This window comes from Ailuropoda melanoleuca, chromosome 2 (assembly GCF_002007445.2).
Source record: "Ailuropoda melanoleuca isolate Jingjing chromosome 2, ASM200744v2, whole genome shotgun sequence".
Lineage (NCBI taxonomy): Eukaryota > Metazoa > Chordata > Mammalia > Carnivora > Ursidae > Ailuropoda > Ailuropoda melanoleuca.
Genome location: NC_048219.1, coordinates 140097507 through 140119538, shown reverse-complemented (window position 1 = coordinate 140119538; position 22032 = coordinate 140097507). Strand labels below are relative to the sequence as shown.

At 44.6% G+C, this 22032-nt stretch overlaps 1 protein-coding gene and 1 pseudogene across 1 annotated transcript in view; one reads left to right on the top strand and one right to left on the bottom strand.

Annotated features, from left to right (window-relative positions):
• LOC100483773 (cytochrome b reductase 1) overlaps nucleotides 1–14972 on the bottom strand; it is a 35078-nt gene extending 20106 nt beyond the window's left edge. The window contains exon 1 of the mRNA XM_002923907.4: nucleotides 14714–14972. Within this exon, the coding sequence (XP_002923953.1) occupies nucleotides 14714–14906 (193 nt within the window). The 5' untranslated portion in view covers nucleotides 14907–14972. The remainder of the gene's footprint in view (nucleotides 1–14713) is intronic.
• On the top strand, nucleotides 211–6007 carry LOC117796626 (annotated as a pseudogene).
• Nucleotides 14973–22032: the final 7060 nt, after the last annotated feature.

The window sequence follows — 22032 nt, the reverse complement described above, 5'->3', positions numbered from 1 at the left end:
AAAGACAGATGTGAATTCAGCCTCTTTAAAGCTTCCAGCATAAGATGTCAATATTCCTATCCTTTGGTTCCACTCCACAACACTTGACAGCCCTCACCATTAATACAGTATTCTTTTCATCTAATCTAAAGTCTGAAGGATTGCTACTTACTAATTTTAGTGCATGTATGGATATCTTATAAATATGATTGGTTATATTTCCTTGAAGACATGGAGACTTTTCAGATCATCATTTCGGTATTCAGTGAATCTTTTCAAGCCATTTAGTGCAACCAGGTAGACCAGTTGATCCTTAGACCAGGTTATACCACTTGACCCTTGAGCAAAGTTAGGGGTAATGCCCCCCCCACACAGTTGAAAATCTGCATATAAGTTTTGACTCCCCCAAAACTTAACTACTCATAGCCTACTGTTGACTGGAAACCTCATAAACGGTTGATTAACACATATTTTGTATGTTATATGTATCATATACTGTATTCTTAGAATGAACTAAGCTAGAGAAAAGAAAATGTTAAGAAAATCATAAGGAAAAAACACATAAGTACTGTAGAATGTGTTTATCGAAAAAATCCACCTGTAAGTGGACCCTGTACTACAGTTCAAACCCGTGCTCTTCCAGAGTCAACTGGAACTTTTTTTTAAGATTGTATTTATTTATTTGAGAGACAGAGAGAGAAAGAGAGAGCGCGCATGAGCAGGGGAGAGAGGGGAGGGGCAGGGGTAGAGGAAGAAGCGGACTCCCCACTGAGCAGGGAGCCTGACATGGGGCTTGACCCCAGAACTCTGAGATCATGACCTGAGCCAAAGGCAGATCCTTAACCAACTGAGCCACCCAGGTGCCCCTGTAGTTTTAAAAGCTAGTTCAAAGTCCCTTCTCATCCCTACTTCATCCTCTCTGAGGGCAGGATTGTGTTTTGCTGTTTCTCCTTGTACCCTGATCCTAGGACCGCCCTGGGCTCAAAGTATGTAGCTCCATAAGTATATTTTTTAAACTCTTATTTTGAGATAATTGTAGATTTGCATGCAGTTCTAAGAAATAATACAGAGAGAGCCCACATACTCTTCACACAGGTGGTAACATCTGTTGTTACCACTGGTAACATCTTACATAACCATAGTACAATATCACAACCAGGAAATTGACATCAATATAATCCACTGACCTAATTCAGATTTCATTAGTTTTATTTGTGTATGTGATCCATAAATATTTTTAAAATAAATATAAAACACTTTCTGCAGGCTGATCAAGGTCTAGAAATAAAATTGAAGTCAACTTAAACATATGGTTTCCCCTCCTTACGTTTTTTCTCCTCTGATTCAGTGGCACACCATATACGATTTTCTAGTTATCAAGAAAAGCAAATGCCTCTTTACCCAATGACTTTGTGACCGTTCATCCACACAGTAGAGCCTTCTGCAACCTGTGTAATCAGGCAGTAGTAAAATAAAAATGTGGATAATATGAAAATCTAATAATACATCTCACCCTCTTCTGGGTTAACCTCATTTATTACACACACACACACACACACACACACACACACACACACACACAACTGAGCCCTTGCTAGATAGGAGGCACCTTGCTAAGTGCTCTACTTGTTTACATTTATATTATAATTCTTACCTCAACTCTGTGAGGAAGGTACGATTACCATTTCCATGAGCATTATATAGAGAAGGAAGCTAAGGCTCAGAGAGGTTAAGTAGCTTGCTTAATCTTAGCAAGTATTTTGAAATGAATATTATTCTTGTCGTCATCATCATCATCATCATCCTATCACCCAGGCACTGCCCTCATCTTAGATGAGGGAACTTGAACATCTACACATGAAAAGAAAATACTTGGAGTATGTTTGCTTGAAAAGCAAATTATGAACAATAAATCACAAGAGCTTTTTCTCCTCAATCTGGATCCTGTTATATTAAATTTTTCCAAAATCAAAACTAACCTCTGATATTAGAAGTCAGGAGTAGTTATCATGACTGAGAGAAGTTACAACAGTTACCAGGAAAATTCTCAGATGTCTGGGATGTTGTTTCATGATCCGGTATATGAGTGTGTTCATGTTATGAAAACATGTAACTTATAATTTAGATATTTTTCTGCATGTATGTGGTTCTTCAATAAAATATTTACCTAAAAAAAATGTTCAGTGAAGAATTTTTACTCTTCTAAATACAACAGGAAACACAGAAGAATGTGATAAAACTAAACTCTTTCCCCTTTAAGTGTTCAAACTGGATTTTTAAACCTTCCACATTTACTCAAATGATTTTAGACTGGTTGCACACTAGCTTTCCTTCTCCAGCAGTAGCATGAATTCAATCTTCTACTGTGCATTTGGGGTTACCAATAACATATACTGTCCCATTACCAGAGGAGAAAGCCCTTCAGGGCTTCGGGCTCAAGAGGTGCTTGCCTCTGATTCAGATGAGCCCAGGCAATTATGGGTTTTCAGTCCCTGGGTCTAGTTTAGAATTCTTCAATCTCCTTTTTTAGTTTCTTGCTCAGGTTAGGGTGCTTACCCTCCCTCCATCGTCCTATATTATCTTTTATTCCTACTGGCTTTAAGTTCTAGTTTATAAATCTTTACGTTGGCAAAAATCGGAACATCTGTTAAGTTACATTCTGTAAGATTGAAACAGTTCCTAATAGTTTAAAAGTTAAAACATTTTTGTAAGCTCACAAACCTAATAGCAAATTAATCTCTACTAAGTAGGCAGCCCGTGGAAATTGGAGAGGCTCTCATGTGAGTGAGGCATGGGGTTTTCTGCCTATCCTGGCTATGTAGAAGTTCTGCTACAGAGTTTACTATCGTTCAGAATGCACTCTAGGTAAATGAGGGCTAACTGCAAAATGCTGCAATTGCATAAGGTGTTTACATGTTTTTAAAAATGTATAAGTAACCAAACTATGGTGAACTTCAGGACAAAAGGGCAATCTTAACAAATCAAACCACATTTCTCAAACAAGAAGCTACTCTCAACAGCTATAAAAACTGCCTGGAGAGCGGAATTTAAGTATTTCTTGCTACTTTGGTGTGGCATTTACCTAGACACCATTCCTGAGGTTCAGTGAAGAGGAAGAAAAAGGTCTCATAAGCCCATGAGGAGGGGAAATGGCATCAAACAGCTACTTGTAACTCAAACAAGGGTCTTCTGTTAGAGGCCCTAGTTGGCAAGACCATTTCCCCCCAGAAAATGAAGGAAAACATGAACACATGTATGTGAGAAATACATTTTAAATCTTTTTAAAAGAAAAATTATTGGTAGTGGAAGATGCTACTGTGATAAAAGAAAACAAGGAAGGAAAGGAAAAGGGAAATCAACACCTGTGTTTAATTATTTTGGACAAATGAAGGTGAAACTATAGTAACTGGAATTGAATTTATTTATTAGAAAATTTCTTAGCTCCTCACTGCCTGAGCAATTCAGAATATGTGAAAATATATACTCTCTGAGATGTAATCTCTGGTTTGACACCAGTCTCCCATCCATATACCATTACAGAACTATCTATACGCAGGTTTGCCTTAGAGCAGGCAACGCAAATTTAGAATCTGTCAAAGGGTATATGGAGAGAGAAGCACTTGGAAGAATTGTCCCTAAACATAGAAAACAATTTGACTCTAATTCTTGTGTGTTTAAATCTTGTGATTCATGAAGGTAGGAGCATGTCTATTTTGTTCCTTGCCATATCTCAGCATTTAGCACACAGCCTGATATTAAGTGTATGTTGAATAAATAAATTTAATAAAGTACAGTAACTTATTCAGTATTCCCCCAGCAAATAAGCAGATCCTCTTTTAAAATGCACGAATCAAAAACTCAAGACAGTTTGTACTGCTGATCCCAGTCTGAGCTCATATAAGACCAAATGGTTCTTTCAAGTAACAGGTACTCTATACTTGGGCCTACTTAAGAGCTTTACATTAGCTTTAAGTGAACCCCGAAATAAAATAGGTTACTGTTCGAAGTACACTGTAATTTTATTTTATTTTTTTAAGATTTTATTTATTTATTCAACAGAGATAGAGACAGCCAGCCAGAGAGGGAACACAAGCAGGGGGAGTGGGAGAGGAAGAAGCAGGCTCATAGCGGAGGAGCCTGATGTGGGGCTCCATCCCACAACGCCGGGATGGCGCCCTGAGCCGAAGGCAGACGCCCAACCGCTGTGCCACCCAGGCGCCCCTACACTGTAATTTTAAAACACTTATAAATACTACTTTAATATGGTGTACCCACATTACACTTTTCCTAACTCTTCGAACGAAGTATTATTTGACATCCTCGGTACACCTTCTGAGCAGTGTTATCAACTCATTTCTCCCGTGCATCCCAAAATGTACCAGACTGTATCCAAAGACCTCAAGTTTAAACGTAAAAGCAGGGGTCAAGGGTGCCTTCATGGCTCGGCTGGTTAAGTGTTTGCCGTCCGCTCAGGTCACGATCATGGAGTCCTGGCATCAAGTCCCGCATCCGGCTCCCTGCTCAGTGGAAAGCCTGCTTCTCCCCCCGCCCCTCACCCTGCTCACGCTCTCTCTCTCTCTCAAATAAATAAATTAAATATTTTAAAAAACCGAAAACGTAAAAGCAGAGAACCCTTTTAAAATAATCTTCTTGGAGGGTTGCCGGGGTGGCTCAGTGGGTTAAGCGGCGGCCTTCGTCTCCGGTCATGCTCCCAGGATTCTGGGATGGAGACCCTAATCGGGTTCCCCGCCTGCCGCTCCTGCTGCTTGTGCTCTCTCTCTCCGATAAATAAATAAAATCTTAAAAAATAAAATAAAATAATCTTGGAAAGACTCCTAAAGTGGCTCTCAACGAGAATCTGAACTCTGAAGCACCGAGGCCTGAGGCCCCAGGCCGTCGGCACTGCGCGCGCGGAGCACCCGGGGCTGGATGGGCCGGGACGCTGGAACCGGCAGCAGCAACGGCGGGAGGGCTTCCCCCTGGGCACCGCCCGCGCCGACCCCCTGAGCGCCCGCCTCCCGGTAGGCCTGGTCCGAGGTCTGGCAGTGACAGAGCCAGGCACCCCCTGCCCGAGCGCCCGCCGCAGCACCACGCCGGCCCTCCTGCAGCGTCCCAAGCTTCCCGCCGCCTTGGCCGGGCGTTGCCCCGGGACATCAAGATGGAGCCTGAGCGCAAAGGGCCGGAGGGGGAAGAGGGGGCCCAAGCTGGTGGAGCAGAAGAGAAGGAAGAAAAAGGAGATAGAAGAGAGAATGTCACTAAAGGAGCCCACAGAACAAATCCTGAAGTGGCAGGAGAAGCTTTGGGCCCTAGAGGAAGAGAAGCACCAGCTTTTCCTGCAGCTCTAGAAAGTTTTACGGGAGGAAGAGAAGCGGACGCGAAAGGAGCAGAGTGACCTGAGCGCTCCGACAACAGCTGCGCCTCCGCAGCGCCTGGACGTTCACACAGGAACTCACCTTCTCCGCGTGCAGACGAGCCCTTGGAGGACACGGTCACCCAGGCACCTCATGGCGGCTGACAGGGCCAAACAGAAGTGCGGACCCCAAGCGCTTAGAACCTGGCACTACGTGGGCTCAGCAGCTGCTTTCGCAGGGAGCCCAGAGCACGGTCCATTCCAAGGCAGCCCCCGCGGTGCCTATGGAACCGCCTACATCACTATGGACCCGCTAAGCTGGCCTTCAGCTCTCGTCACCAGGTCCGTGCACCTTCGGCATTTCTGGCAGTCCAGCACCTGTCTCAGCCACAGCCCTAGCTCTGTGCAGTGCACTCGGCCCACCCAGACGGGGGGCCTGCTGGTAACCTGTCCCTACAAAAGCAGATGGAACATGCGAACCAACGCACTGGCTTTTCTGACTCTTCCTGAACCCTATGCATCCCCAAGCTCTGCATGCAGCCCCTGGACTCTGCCTCTCCCCAGGTTCTGGGGAACGGGCAACCAGCAGGGAAGTCGGGCTTTGCAGCTACCAGTCAACCTGGTCCTGGGCTCCCCTTCATCCAGCACCTCCAGAATTTGCGGTTCTCCCACAAGTGATCCTCAGATTTCTATCATCAACCTGACCCCCACTCTCAGACATGGGTGAGCGTCCACGGTGTGTCCCGATCCAATAAAATCTACTTGCCCCTGGAACAAAAAAGAATCTAAGTTTTGAAACATGCCTGGGTATTCAAACTGTCTCACCGCATGAATATCATGTAACTGAAAATCTTTAGAGAATCAAATTGCAGGAAGGGATTTGGATGATTTGGAAGATTTGTTTTAGTATCTTGGCACTTAAGCATCTCTTCGAAGTGACTGAAATCACCACAAAGGCAGCTAGTTGGTATCAAATAGTGTGTGAAGAGAGAAAAATTCAATTAACTGCTAGACATTTATAAATGTCCAGAAATCCTGCATTGTTAGAAACATCAGCTGTATTTTCTTATGCCTCATATCAATATTATAACAGATTAGAAATAGTACTGGCTCTGACATCACCTCTTTGACCCTGGTTGGGCATTTGATCTCTAAAATCAGGCACTGAACTTCAAATCCTAGCCAGCTCTAAATATTTAGGGCTCAGGTTTTCTACAAGAAAACCATAACTCAGCTCTAACAAACTCAAAAGGGAACAATTTGTAGGCAAGGCTACATTTTATTCATTTGTTTTACACAGCGTCTGGCATACAGTAAGTGCTTAATAAATGTATGCTAATTAAATAGGATGATATATGAAAACTGAATGAATGAATGAATGAACTTAGAAAAGTACAGCCTAAGTCTGTATAGTTATTTCAAAGCCTATCTTGGCCTTTTAAGACAGGAAGAAAAGAAGTTATAACAAAGATTTCTGGTCTAAATACTTAAAAAAGAAAATTGTTCTACTTTTTAAGGGAAAAATTTTAAATCCCACAAAGTCAAGATAGAAAGCTCTAGCAGACGTCACTTGTAAACTGGAAGGTAGGGACTGGATTTGGTCCATAGATGTGTTTTGTTTGATCAGCACCATGTTTGGGGGGTTTGTTTTGATTTTGTGGCTGGTTTACTTTTAGATTGAACCAGTTTTTAAAAATCTGGATTCTCTTGGATAATGGATGCTCTAGCCACTTTGGGCTGGCATCCCCATATAGCCACAATTTGCTGTAGCTAAGAGGTTTCCTATTTTGTCCAGAGTAGGCAGTCTCCAATTCTTTACAATCTCCCCTCTGCCCTCAACACACAAACACACACACACACACACACACACACACACACACACGATATTTACCTTCTGCTGCATGAGGATCTGACCTCTGGTTAATTGTCCTAATAAACAGATACCAGTGGCTTGACACCAACGTTATTATGCAACATCACTTATAGTGAAAATGAGCCCCTGATGGACTGGGAGAAACAATGAAAAATCTATAAATACCTGATAAGAATGCCAAACTTTGGGCTTCCCAGAGTGCAATGATAACCGTTATATCCTGTGTTGGTTTCCTAGAGCTACTATAACAAATTAGAAAAACTGAGTGGCTTCAAACAACAGCAGTGTATTCTCCCACAGTTCTGAAGGCCAGAAGTCCACAATCAAGGTGTTGGCATGACCGGTTCCTTCTGGAGGCTTTGAGGCAAAATCCAGTCCATCCTTCCGGTGGCTGCTGGCAACTCTGGTGTTCTTGGCTTGTGGACACAATTTCTGCCTCCATCTTCACATCGATTTCCCCTCTCTATGCCTGTGTCTCATGTCTTCTCTTTTCTAAGGTCACAAGTCATTGGATTTAGGCCCCACTCTAAATCAGGATGATCTCATCTTGAGATCCTTAACTTTACATCTGCAAAGACACTCCAGTCATATTCACAGGTCTGTAAGATTAGGAGTTGGACATGTCTTTTTGGGGGCCACACTTCAACTCACCGTATATCCCTGCAGCGACACTGGAAACCAGGTCTGTAGAGTATTACAAAATTTACTGGCTCCTGTGGGAGCTTGGGAACCTTAAGCTCTGATCCCATCAATGCAGATCTTGGTGTCTGAACAGTCACCTGGAGAGAGGCTGGTTTATGGAGGGATATATGCCTGCTACATGAACTACTGCAAAAAGGATGCCCTTTGAAAAAGAATACCCGATGCTACCCTGGCAGCAAGCTCTGGTTCCTGTCCTACATCCTTCTGAGTAGGCAGGTGCCCAGTGTGGTCTTGGCAGTCATGTGTATATGAATGTTTAGTTGAACACAGGAAGACACTCTGGTGGGTGCTACACCACTTCTCGTATATACTTTATAAGCCATCCTTGTAGGTATGGCCCCTGGTTTAGGAAGACTGACCAAACNATGCCCTTTGAAAAAGAATACCCGATGCTACCCTGGCAGCAAGCTCTGGTTCCTGTCCTACATCCTTCTGAGTAGGCAGGTGCCCAGTGTGGTCTTGGCAGTCATGTGTATATGAATGTTTAGTTGAACACAGGAAGACACTCTGGTGGGTGCTACACCACTTCTCGTATATACTTTATAAGCCATCCTTGTAGGTATGGCCCCTGGTTTAGAGGACTGACCAAACTTTCATTAATTTAGTAAATAATTATCGAATGCTGAGTATATGTTCAGTAACGTTCTACATACCATGGATACAGAAGTGAAGAAAACAGACAAGGGAGCTTGTGTTCTAGTAGAAGACAGACAATAAATGAATAAATAACTAAAATTAGTAAATAATTAATTTAGTAAATAATTTCATTAATTTAGTAAATAATTATCGAATGCTGAGTATATGTTCAGTAACGTTCTACATACCATGGATACAGAAGTGAAGAAAACAGACAAGGGAGCTTGTGTTCTAGTAGAAGACAGACAATAAATGAATAAATAACAAAATACTTGATGGTCAGAGTCTGGAAAACACTGTATTTTGAGTTTGGAGTCAATATAATTTTCTGAAGGATTGGATGAGAAGTATGACAGGAAAAGAGGAATCCAGGATGACAGCATGAATGTTCAGAAGGATGAAGCTACCATTTACAGAGACGGGGAACCTGTGTGATGAGTGGTTTTGGAGGTGTGAAGAAGATGGAAAGTTGAGGTTTGGACATGTCTATTTGACATCCAAAGAGAGAGTCTGAGTAGACAGATGGATATGTGGGTCTGGAGTTCCGGGAAGAGGTCTAGGCCAAAGACATAAATATCGGATTCAGTGAATAGATGGTGTTTAAAGCCACGAGCCTGGATGAGATCACCAAGGGTATGAGTGCATCAACAAAGGAGAAGTGGAAAGAAGACTGAGTTTTGGGCACTGTAAATTTGAAGGATGGGGGAGATGAGAAGGAACCAGCAAAGGACACTGAAAGGCACAGCCAGTGAAGAGAGTACTGCCAAGAGCACCAGGTGTCTTGGAAGCCACGTGAAGGAAGTGTCCCAAGGAGGTCAGTTAGAGCAAATGCTGCTTTCTGATCAGGCATGATGAGGGCTGAGAATAGACCACTGGAATTAGCTACCTGCTTGCCAGCGGTAACTATGCTAAGAGCAATTTTGCTGGAGCAGTGGAATGAAAGCCTGACTGGAGTGGGTTCAAGAGAGAATGGGGGAGAGGAATTGGGGATACTTTTTTGGAGATACTTTTTCGTCAATACTTCAGGTGTTGACAAACATTTCCAAAAAGTTCTGTGGTAAGGCAAGCAGAGAACTGAAACAATAGCTGAAGGGGGAACATGGAGTTAAGAGCGTGGTTGGTTTTAAGATGACAGAAATTAGGGGCGCCTGGGTGGCACAGCGGTTAAGCGTCTGCCTTCGGCTCAGGGCGTGATCCCGGCGTTATGGGATCGAGCCCCACATCAGGCTCCTCTGCTATGAGCCTGCTTCTTCCTCTCCCACTCCCTGCTTGTGTTCCCTTTCTCGCTGGCTGTCTCTATCTCTGTCGAATAAATAAATAAAATCTTTAAAAAAAAAAGATGACAGAAATTATAACATGTTGGAAATAATCCAACGATGGGGAGAAACTTAATGATGCGGAAGGAAAAAGGGAGTATTAATGTCTTGCGGTAGACAAGAGGAGGCACAGGTCGTACTTAGGTGGCACCATTCTAATGTGCCTGAGGCCTTAGAATAGAGACGCATTTCCAATATAATCTGATGCCTGTTCTTCCCTGATAAATCAGTGCTGCCAAACTGGCTACACAGGGTAATCACTGAGGGGCAAGGGAGGGCACTTTCACTTTCGATGCTACCATTATCATCACAAATGAGTAAAATTGCATTTTGTTACTAACGATTTACTGATGGTACAGAACTAATCACTCATTCATCCAATAACTATTTATTGGCCTACCATCTGCCAGTTCTAGGTGTTATTTTAGGTGCCAGATATACAACAGTGAGCAGAATAATCATTTCTAAAACAGTGTTATTAGTTACATTACAAAGAGACCTGCATGGATTTGTTTATGACAAAAAATTGTGTTTTGGGTTGCCTTGAATTATGTCCTTATGCTTTGAAAAACCTTCCTTTCCCTAAAATTAGTAGGTTTTATCAGTGGTGCCCCCAAAGCTGGTTTTGGAGTAGGTATCTGGGGCACTTTCTCCATTGTCTTGTCAGGCTCTACCCTAAGAGCCTTTTCATATACACTGAAGTGGACTTGGAATGTGGTCACTTTAAGATGCATTAATAGGCTATACCAACTGCCTTTTAAGAACTACTCAATTTCTTTTTCTGAGTCTTTTAAATGTGACTGAAATGTAGTTATATTCTCTCACAAAACCAACTTGAGATCATTATACGATTCAATGTCTCTCCCTTCAGTTTATACAATAAACAGAATTCCACATGTGGAAAAAGAAGGAGTATAGAATTACTGAGACTTCGATTCACCAAATTAATATACTTGAATTTTCTACCTTTTACCAAAAAACACATTCCACCTTGCTGAACCTTTTAAAAGGTCAACTGCCACTTGGAGAGGGTTTATTTGTTTCAGTCTTTTCTGTGGCCTTCTCTTCAAGGGTTGTTTCTATGATTTCCTGGCAGTGTACTTACTTCATGGGAAACATTCCTTTTAGAGAAGCACAAAGCCTCTTCTAAAGTTCTCTTTGAAACTCTTCCTCATTCACGTTTGCTAGATATCCCACTAGTTTAAAATTTTATTTCCGTTTTAGACATCCTGTGGTCTGTTATACTCTATTTTAGAATACATGTATTTCCCAAAATATATTTGGACTATGTGTGTGTCGGTGTCTGTGGCCCTCATGCACACACAGACAATTATTTTGTAACTTTTATGCTCACTCCAGAGTTTACCTCTTAAAGGTGTTTCACAAGACTCTTACTTGTTCTCAGATGGTTTCAAATATCATTTACTGTTTGCGTATTGGATTTGTAAGGCATTCGATGCTTAGAGTAGTAACTGTAATTTAGCTTTCCCTTCCTCATCTCTAAATATTTGTGCATCACAAACTCAATTGCATCCTGTTCATTACTAGAGATCTGAAACAGCAAAACCTAAACATTTCCTCCCTGAAACAATTACACACAGTAAAAAAGCCTGTTTTAACATGGCCAGTCTGTACTGTGTGTTTCCCTTCTGGCCTATAATGTCGACTATTTAATGCTCATCCTTCCACTGAAGCCCTCCTACTGCTGGACCTGAGAAGGCGCTCGCCCACCGAGATTTGTAAAAACTCAGGAGTACTATGCATGTGCCTGTATGTAGGGAAAAGCTTATGCTTATGTCAATTAAATGTATTATCTGATTAAAGTGCTTTTCAAGTCTGGAATCCAAATAGTAAACAGGATAGAGAATGTTGACAGGACAAACATTCCAAAACTAATACAAATACTGTAACTAAGCTTTAAGAAAGCAACAGATGAAAATTTCCAAAATATCCATTTACATGCTTTGGGGTTTTTTTAAAGAGAGGGAGAGAGTGGGGGAGAGATGGAGAATCTTAAGCAGGCTCCCCTATGTGGGGCTTGATGTCACAACCCTGAGATCACAACCTGAGCGGTAATCAAGAGTCGAACGCTTAAGGGGCTGAGCCACCCAGGCGCCCCTCCATTTACACGTCTTTGCCCAAAATAGAGTATGAACAGATTAAGAAAAGCCCAAAGTTTAGAGAAACTAGAAATCCTTTTAGGAAAACCCTAATGGACTCTAACACGAATAAAGAATTTCAAGGTGTATTTTAGATGAAGTTTTTGCTTCTCTTAAGAATATTTTGCAGAGGGGTGCCTGGGTGGCTCAGTCCTTAAGCGTCTGCCTTCCGCCCAGGGCGTGATCCCAGGATCCTGGGATGGAGCCCTGCATCGGGCTCCCTACTCCGCTGGGAGCCTGCTTCTTCCTCTCCCACTCCCCCTGCTTGAGTTCCCTCTCTCGCTGGCTCTCTCTCTGTCAAATAAATAAATAAAATCTTTTTTAAAAAAAGAATATTTTGCATAAAGTAAGCATATTGTCATAAGGCAGAGAAATGAACCTTGAAAATAAGGCCACTGAAAACATACTACTTCCATGGGTAAGGAACTTAACTGCTCTGTGCCTTGGTTTATTCTTAAATACCTGTGAAAGAACCCACTTAGTGGGCATACAGAAAGCACTCAATAAACGTTAGTGATTGTTTTGTGACTATCTCCTCTTTGGTCGGTCAGGAAACAACTAATATCGTCTGTGTTTCCCTTACCCTCACAATTATGAGAAGACTCTGGAAAGTTTCTTGGTTTTAGGAGCTGCTCTGAAGTGCTGGTTGGAAGAGATGAAGAGACTGTTTCTACTATGAGCAAACAGAAGATGTTGACAGCTCTGGCCAAACTTAAGAGCTCCACCACGAAGGAAAGAGAGTTTCTGATGACGGTGATTTTGGAACTTGAGTATGTTTTTCTCATTTTCGGCCAGTGGCAAAACAACCAGGACTTACATAACGAAATCACTTGGCTGGCTGGTGGGCCTTGCACCTCCATGCCTATCGCAACCCAGGTGGACTAAGCACGAGCAACGTCTGCCACTGCATCTCAGAGTGGGAGGATGCTGGCCGCGCCTGCGGAAGGCCGCCGCACACGTTTTACGCGGAAACAAAACTCTTTTCTTTGGGAATGAGGTCGGAGCTCTTTTGTTCACTGGTTTGTTCTGGAGAGCCAGATATTGGTGGAGAAAATGCAGCCTGCTCAGAGACAAGGCTTAGACGTTTCAGCCTGTGGGCACCTCTTTCTGAAGCCTTTAGGCTTTTCTCCACTACCTTCTGAGACAACCCCAGCCCACCACTTTCTGACTTCTTCTAAATACTTTATCTGCCAGGCCTTGACTTCACTTTTGGAAAAGTGGCTGCAAATAAATGGTGCTAGAGCTTCCTCCAGCCAAACAGCAGAGGAAGGAAACTGTCAGGACACTGAGCAGCACTATACAACCGCAATAAAAACTGTCATGGATTGGGAGGGCGGGGGTCTGTACACAGGCGAAATGGGTCAAGGTGGTCAAAAGGTACAAACTTCCACTTACAAAATAAGTCCTGGGGATGTAAGGGACAGCATGGTGGCTACATTAATAACATTATATTGCAGATTCGAGCTGTCGCTAAGAAAGTAGATCTTAAAGGTTGCTAAGAGAGTACATCTTTCAAAGTTCTCATCACAAGAAAAAAACGTGTAGCTGTGTGAGTTGGTGGATGTTAACTAGACTTACTGTGGTGACCATTTCGATGTATAAATCCTATATATAATCATAACACATGGCCAGGTTATACACATGAAACATATAATGTTATATGTCAATTATATCCCAAAACAAAAACAACAACAGAATCTGCCATCAGCTGAATCCTCCCTCATCCCAGAGAGCGCAGGCCCGGAGCTGGCTCATGTGGGGCCAAACGTGGACAAAGCAAACCCCAGGGACGTCTCACGCACCAAGCACCTCTGGGAGCCAGGCGGCCGCAAGCCCATCTGGCATCTCCAGCCCGATTCGGGGCCAGCGCCCAACAGGAAGGCCCGCAGGGGAAATTTCGCTGGTCGGCAGCCACAAAAACAAGTCGGGCTAAAGTCTGTCCAGGGACCTGGCAGGGCAGCCTCTCACCCTTTTGAGTCCTGGAGGCGTCCCGGGCTAGACTGAACTGAACGCTCACCAGAGTTGATGCTTTGGTTTGGCCCTGGCCACCGGCTGACCGGCCCCTCCACTCACGACTGAGGCTGGGACAAGAACACACAAATTCTCGCCCCACCATTTTCCCCGTTGCCCTTCTCTCCTAATCTGCAGCCCTGAAGAAAGTTCAGAGAAAGGCCTTGCCTGAAGAGCGTCTCTGTGCCCGTGATGGCGCAGGCTCCGGCCACAGGGGGCGATTTTCGGGGCTAATGGGCTAGGAACGCACTCCAGCCTCCCTCCTCCGTTCGGGTTTCTGGTGTCAGGCGGGTATTTCGAGTGCGCCCCGCCACTCGCAGCAAAGAGTTAAGCAAGTGGCGCCGGCGTAGCGGGCCACCCTCCCGGCTGCAGCGGTGCTCAGCCGCCCCACCTCGAGGCATCTGGCGGCGATCCCCGGGCCCCGCGCGCCGCCCCAGGGCCGCACTGCCCGCCAGCCCACGTCGGCCGAGTCACGGCTGCGCGTCCGCGGCCTCCGACCCCGTCCCGCCGCCGCGCCCCGCCGCCTCGGCCCCGGGCACGCTCCGCTCATGGTTCCCGACGCCGCGCGCCCCGCGCGCCCCTCTCACCCCCTCGCTCGCCCACATCGGCCCCACTCGGCGGAGAGCGATCCGTCCGGAACCCCGGCCGGCGCGTCCCTCCCCGCTGCCTCCCAGGAGGTGCCCAGTACCGATGCCCTGGATGAAGACGAAGCCCGTGACCATGAGCACCGGGTGCCAGTTAAACTCGAGCGCCGTCCCATCCCAGCCGAGTCCCTCCCGGTAGTGGAGGACCCAGATGAGGGTGAAGATCACGGACAGGAAGCCGACGAGCAGCGCCGACACCAGCAGCCCCAGAAAGCCCTTGTAGCCGTCCATGGCCATCAGAACCCCATACTCCGCGTCGCGGCAGCCACAAGAACTCTGCCAATCGGCGGCGGCGGCTTTAGGGCTCTGGCTCCGGGGAGCCGCCTCCGCCCGGGAGGAGGGGCTTCCTCGCCAGCCAGCTAGAATCTCGGGGCCGCCCCCTGGCCGGGTATCCGGTAACAGATCCAGTTCGTAGTTCAGAGCGAGAGCTGGAAGGATTCCATCCCCACCGCTTGCTTTTAACTCCACCCGTGTCTATTATTATTTGTGGGATGACTAAGGCAGTGGTGCTATCGTTAGGTTATGAGAAGAGAAGATGGAAGTGTGTGCTGATTTTGATTAACGAAGCCTCCTGAGCCCCAGCCCTGAGAATTGGCCGACTTCAATCCATGCCAGGAATGTGCCAAGGAGGCCCTACGTAGCAAGGAAACTCCTTGCAGTTTGCGCGTTAGAGAAGGAAGTCCGGGAGATCCTGGACCCTGGATTTGCCTATACAGAGTGAGAAGTAATGGATCTTAAAAGTGCCCACCTACACAAACTAATTTGGACCAAAGCCCCACTTTGGCGAAGTGAAGCTTCACTCTTTGCGCTCTTTCCAGCATTACTGTTACCCTTCTCCATTAGACTGTTGTCTGTTTGGTGTTAAAAAAAACGTGGCTCTTGCTGTTAAAGCTTCTAGAATGCATTTGCGACCTTTCACTTCTAGGCCTCTCCTGTAACCCATCTCCAAGGACTAGTTTACCATATTGTCTTGTTGCCATTTTGAAAGACCTTCGGATGTGCAGGTGGTGTATGGAAGTGATTTTCAACAGAAAAGACTGCTTTTAAGCTAAGGAAGTAGGAGTGTCAAGCCGTGGTAGTAGGGCAGGATTAAGGGTTAAGAGTAGGAGGCTGCACACTTCACCTGTGTCATTTTTCCCTTGGTGGAGAGAGAAAGAGAGGGAGAATAAGCACATGGAAAAGAAGGACCCCTGCCCGCAGTATAAGGCTTTCTATGGTCTGGCCCAGCCTAACCAGCCACTCTCATCCTTTCACACCCTGACTGGCCCTGCTGTCCATGGCTGTAAACTTCTCACCCAGCTCCTGACCCCTCTACCCACATCCTTGCCTCTGAATTTTCCTGACCGTGTCTACCAAGATACCTTTTCTGAATCTGCCCTTGCCTCTGTTTCATGCCTCCTGTCACCCACCTCCCCATCCAAAGCCTCTCTGCTTCATTGATCAAGCTGTGATATAATCATCTGTTCCTGCAACTGTCTCCACTTCCCAGACTGCCCCCTTGAGAGTATTAACTGTCTGATTTATCATTTTATTCTTCTTTGGCATCTAGTAGTTACTCAGTAAATGAATCGGACTGAGTGTGTAAGGGTCCTGACCCAAAATAGATGGCATGTTCCAGTTGGGCAATTTAATAATGAACAGGACTATTTGCAAAGTTGTGGGTAGGGTGTAGGAAACCACAAGGGTTTTGCAGTGTCCAGGCCTGAAGGGAAGAGGGTTACTGGAATCCAGAGAGAGAGAACTGTGTAAAGAGAGCAGTCTGACTGAGGTTCTGGCCTTGACTAAGGGATGGTGTAAGCCTGCAGTGACCCCACAGGGAGGAAGAATGAGAGGCAGGATGAATATTTCAGTCTTACTCTCTTCCCCTCCAATCTCCTGTCCAGGGTCCCAAATGGCTGACCCTTATCAGAAGCCAGAGGGTAGTTGATGTGGCCTATATAGGTCAGCCTTCCAGGACACAACAGGGTGGAAAAGGGTACAAGTAAACCCGTAGGAATGAACAGAAACTATCACCAAATCTTCCACTTTATTTTTTTACTTTTTTGGTTCCTGAGTGCTACAAACATTCCGTTTAATTTTATGCTGTTCCTCTTCCTTTGTGACCTTCAACTGGTGATTCTTTAACAATGTCATTGTGTTCCTGTTCTTCTCCCTTAAAGTAGCTATTCCTTGTCCCCAGTTAACTTCTTCACCTCCTTAACTCAGCATCTGTACTCTTGAATTTATTTTGCTCCACAGAAACAGCAAATAAGAATCTCTGGGATTCCAGATTCCACTTAACAAAACATCTTAGGAGAATGAAAACTTGGCCAAATGGTACGGATGGTGTTGAATTATCTTGAACTTACAAGCTAAACTGAGAGGATTTCAACTTTTAAGTTGTTTTTGTCAAAAGTTCAGAAAGAACAGAAAATTAATGAATCATGTAAGTAGTCATTAGGAAAAGTTTATTGTGCATAGAACAAAAAGATAGTTTGCAAACTAGGAGCATTCAAACCAAAACATGAAATGAGGTTCAGGGGTACAGCTATATCGTTATAAAGCAGCTTATGTAGTGACAGAGCAGTGACTTCGTTTTTCACAGTGATTGCTTTTTTTTTTTTTTAAGATTTTTAAAATTTATTTATCAGGGGGCGCCTGGGTGGTGCAGTCTTTAAGCGTCTGCCTTTGGCTCAGGGAGTGATCCCGGCATTGGGATCGAGCCCCATGTCAGGCTCTTCTGCTGGGAGCCTGCTTCTTCCTCTCCCACTCCCCCTGCTTGTGTTCACTCTCTGGCTGGATGTCTCTCTCTGTTAAATAAATAAAATCTTTAAAAAAAATTTTATTTATCTGACAGAGAGAGAGAGAGAGAGAGAGGGAGGGGGAGCCGAGCAGGGAGTTCGATGTGGGGCTCGATCCCAGGGCTCTAGGATCATGACCTGAGCCAACGGCAGACACTTAACGACTGAGCCACCCAGGTGCCCCTCACAGTGATTGGTTTTAATATTAGTTTTCATAAAAGATAGGGAATTGATCAGTGGTTATCTCATATCAATCTTGGGAAACAGTCCAAGTTTTGGTTATGTTTTCCAGAGGCATAAGCCAGAAATGACCTTTGTCAAATTAGTCTTACAAAATGAACTAAATTAAGCTTTGCTTGTATGACTAAACTGGTTTTGTCTGCTTAGGCAATTTTCAAGCCTGGTCTGCATTTGTTTTCTTAACATCCTTTAAGGACCTAACTTTGATAAAACTTGTCACTTGAAAGAGGAACATTTTTAATAAATATTGTTGTGGCCTAGTATTAACTTTTTTAAACAAGAATTGTTCAATACTAGAAGTTTCCCTTGGGAGACGGTAAACACTTTTATTACCAAAGTCAGACTAGATAATATGTCAGCAATGCTATCAAAGGGATTCCTGATGTGTGTGTGGGAAGACGGCGGGCGGGGGGTGGGAGGGGGTAACAAACACCACAAGATAGCCTTCCTAAAAACCTGTGATGCTTCAAGCATGCACAAGTTGGCATAGATTCTTTTGTTTTGTCCCTGGCAAACACAGAATGCAAAGTAAGGAGGTAGGACCTGTAGGGATAGGGAAAGAAAATCCAAATCCCAGCTATCATGAGATTAGGAACCAGGTGTCCTGTATGCCATTTGGCTATTGAACTTCCATGACGTATTGTTGCATTTCTTTTGGTGCACACAGAAGTCAACTATTCTAATGTAAAGTCTAATAAGTTGTGCCTAATGGTTTGCTTTGTGGGATAAGTGGACCATTATTTAAATTTTCAAATACTGACTATGTGTTGGTTACTCTGTTTGCCCCTCCATTCTCCATCCTTCTTTGCCTTGCCTTCTGCCCTGGCAGGCTCCTTGCCCATTGGCTTTCAATGGGCTTTGGCCAGTGTGCTGAAGAAGGAGATTAGAGGGCAGGAAGAAAGAGAGGTCAATCTTTTTATCTCTCTCTGCCCCCTTCCCAGGCCATTTTTGCAGTGGTTGCATTCCTTTGCCACAACAATGTTTGAGTGACCCTTCTTCCACAGTTGTAACTCTCCCAGGGTCAAGTAACACCATGCTCACTTGCTTATACAGGCCTATGTGTAGTGCTGAGTGCCCCTTTGCCTGTGCCTTGTCTTCACTGTTCCTTGTTGGGTTTTCTTAAGTCTGTTTCCACCTCTGTAAAATTCCCTTTCTTACACTTTGATGAAAGCTTTGTGCAGACCAGCTGTTTCCTGCAAGACCCTGACAGACAAGTGCAAAAATTATCTCACCTAACTGTTCCCCTAGCCCCGCCTAATTGTCTATGCCTTCTTAGGACATATTATGAAAGGAGGAATATATGAAACAAGAAAGAACCACAAGCAGGAGGAATGAGCTTACACATCTTCCTGTTCTCCCTTCCACTAGACAAGAGGTTTGGGGATCAGAAAACTGTCTCAGTGACTCACAGCTGACACCCTGACCCATGATGAAAACCAAGCTCAGGCAGTGGGCAAAGGCTCCTTAGCGAAATAAAGCAAGGATTATGACTTTGAAAAGAACAAAAACCCATGTTAACGAGAGTATGAATATACTTCCCCATGTGAGGCTAGACTGTGTTGTATTTGTGGGAAAAACCAAATGTCTGCTTTGCTATGTTTCTCCTCTGAGGGAACTGGTGAGGAGATTAGCTCCAGTTCTGGCTGTGGGGAGACTGGCTATGGAATCAGCCTCTACTACCTAAATCAAGAGGCCCCCTGAATCTACCTGCCCGAAGAGGGCAGAGCTGGAGTAAGGAGAGATTTCAGTTCAGGAACCCCAGTTCGGGTTGAGGTAGAAAGCAGCTCTCTTCCTGAGGGAGCAGAATGGTACACCAGACTAGAAGCAGACACAAGAAGAGGAAGATGTCTCTGGAGAACAGAGGAAATGAGGGAAGCACTTTAAGAGGGGCCCAATCAAAAGGACTAACTCCATAAGTGCATCTTCCCCTGAAGGGTTGGGAGAAGGGTTGGTCAGATCAAGGAATTACTTTTGTTCGCCCACTCTATTCTGCTCTGTAAGAGCTGACCCATCATTTAATTTTTAAAATTGCTTCCATCATCATCCCATGAGAGTTTTGGGAGTTTGGTGAGTCAGGAAGCCCTTGGGGAGGGGATTAGTAACTCTTCCTAATCCTCTCGCCTTCTCCTAATCACTTGGCAAAATAAAATCACAATGATCCTATTCTGGCCCTATCTCCTCAGCCCAGACATTTGTAGGTGGAGCCTTGTCCAGGCAGAAGAGAAACAGGATTCAATTCTTTGATTCCCCAAATCTCATCGACCACCTTAACTCCATAGATTAGCAGGAAATAATCAGTTGAAGAAGAAAAGAATGGGACTTGGACAGATCCAGGTTCAATTTACTTTCTAGCCCTCCTCCCCACACAAACTTGTAAACCCTAAATTAAAATATAGACTTCAAGATGGGGATTTGGTCTACCGTATTTGCTGCTGCTCTTTTAGGGTCTGTGTTCTAAAAATGTGCTGAGATTTGTTGTGAATGGGTGCGTTCAACACACAGACACAAAAAGGACTGCAGTGAAGGAAGAAGTTACTTTTTTATATTCACAGTCCCCGAGGAACAGGAAGCACTGGAAGATCTGCATGCCCTGCAGAGCACCCAGGGAAGCACCAAACCAGATGAGCAGGCAGAAAGGGAACAGCGGGGTGGAGACTTCACTGTGGTTTTTGAGGGAAGGAATGGGCCAGGCAAGGTAAGCAAGTGGAACAAATTTAGGATTGGATAGTTTGAATGATTTCCATGGGTTCTGGTTTATAGGGGAGGCCCCCAGTGGTCTCATCCCTGACCCTATAGTGATTAGGGCAGGGGATGGTGCCCAGGAAGTACTAGAATTTGATAAAAGAGCTGGGTAGGGGAATGGACTCTGAAGTGGTTGATCTACCTATCAGAGGTTGCTGGCAGGCAAATTGTTATCTCTAGGAATTAGTTAAGGCTGAGAGAGCAGTCCCCAGGTCCACAAGGCCCCAGATGCCAGAGCATCAAGACTACAGAAAAGAAGAAATACAGTTAATACAGCCTAGGACAATTGTTGACAGAGAAAAGGCATTTAAGAACACATTCACACTCCTCCTGACTAGAGGGTTAGATTGGAGAGCCTAAGATCATGTCAAAGAATTAGCAAGGTAAGGAATGTTCTGGAATACTTTTCTTCCATCTCCACCAGATTTTATTAGTGCATCAGACTATTTAGGTGGGACATCAAAGTATATTAAAAATTGGGTTATAGTATTATTATTATAGTATTATTAATGAGTAGCCAAACATCATTTTACCTCTGGAGAACTTTATTGGATGCTTCCTTGCTTGGCATTGAAATAACATGAGTTAAGTTACCCAATTTTTTTTTTAAAGATTTTATTTATTTACTTGACAGAAAGAGACAGCCAACGAGAGAGGGAACACAAGCAGGGGGAGTGGGAGAGGAAGAAGCAGGCTCCCAGCAGAGAAGCCTGATGTGGGGCTGGATCCCAGAACACCCAGATCACGCCAGGAGCCAAAGGCAGATGCTTAACGACTGCACCACCCAGGCGCCCCCTAGTTACCCAATTTTTTTAAGGGAGTTCACAGACAGGAGGTCTCAGAAATATATTTCTAGAATTTTGACTCATGGATCTCAAGATCTTATTGAAGTTTGAAGGAATCATGCATGTCCCAAAAAGAACTCTGAAAGTAGAACAGAGAGGCTCTCTTACTTGATCAAATATTTGGCTAAATAACTTTTACCTGCAAACAGCTTAAACTGACCTCACTGGATCTTGGGAAGAGATTATAATTTCTGTTAGAAGTTCTTTAAAAAAAAAATTTATTCATCCATTTGAGAGAAAGAGAGAGCGTGAGCGAGTTGGCGGGGGGAGGATGGGGAGGGCAGAGGGAGGAGGAGAGAAAAAATCCCAAGCAGACTCCCTGCTGACCATGGAACTGGACTTGGGGCTCAGCTGGGGGCTCTGGATCCCACAACCCTGAGATCATGGCCTAAGCCAAAACCAAGAGTCAGATGCTCAATCCACTGAGCCACCCAGGCGCCCCATTTAGAAGTTCTTTTTAAGGAGAAAGTCAAATGGTATAAGTCCAAATTTTATTTTTGCTCCAAAATAATTTAGCTTGGGCTCTGTCATTTTTATGTTGCCTCCAAGACTAGATCCTTGAGATCCCAGTCAACAGGAAGCAGTTTGGAATGAGGAAGTAGTCATTGCTCTGGGGCTCCAATCTGCTACTAGCTTGCTGTATAATCAGACAATTTACAGGGGCCCAAAACTGGGCTGCAATTTGCTAATCTGTGACAGGATGGCTTGGAACTAGATCAGGGTCCGTGGATAGGATCTGGACCAGGGGGGTTGGGG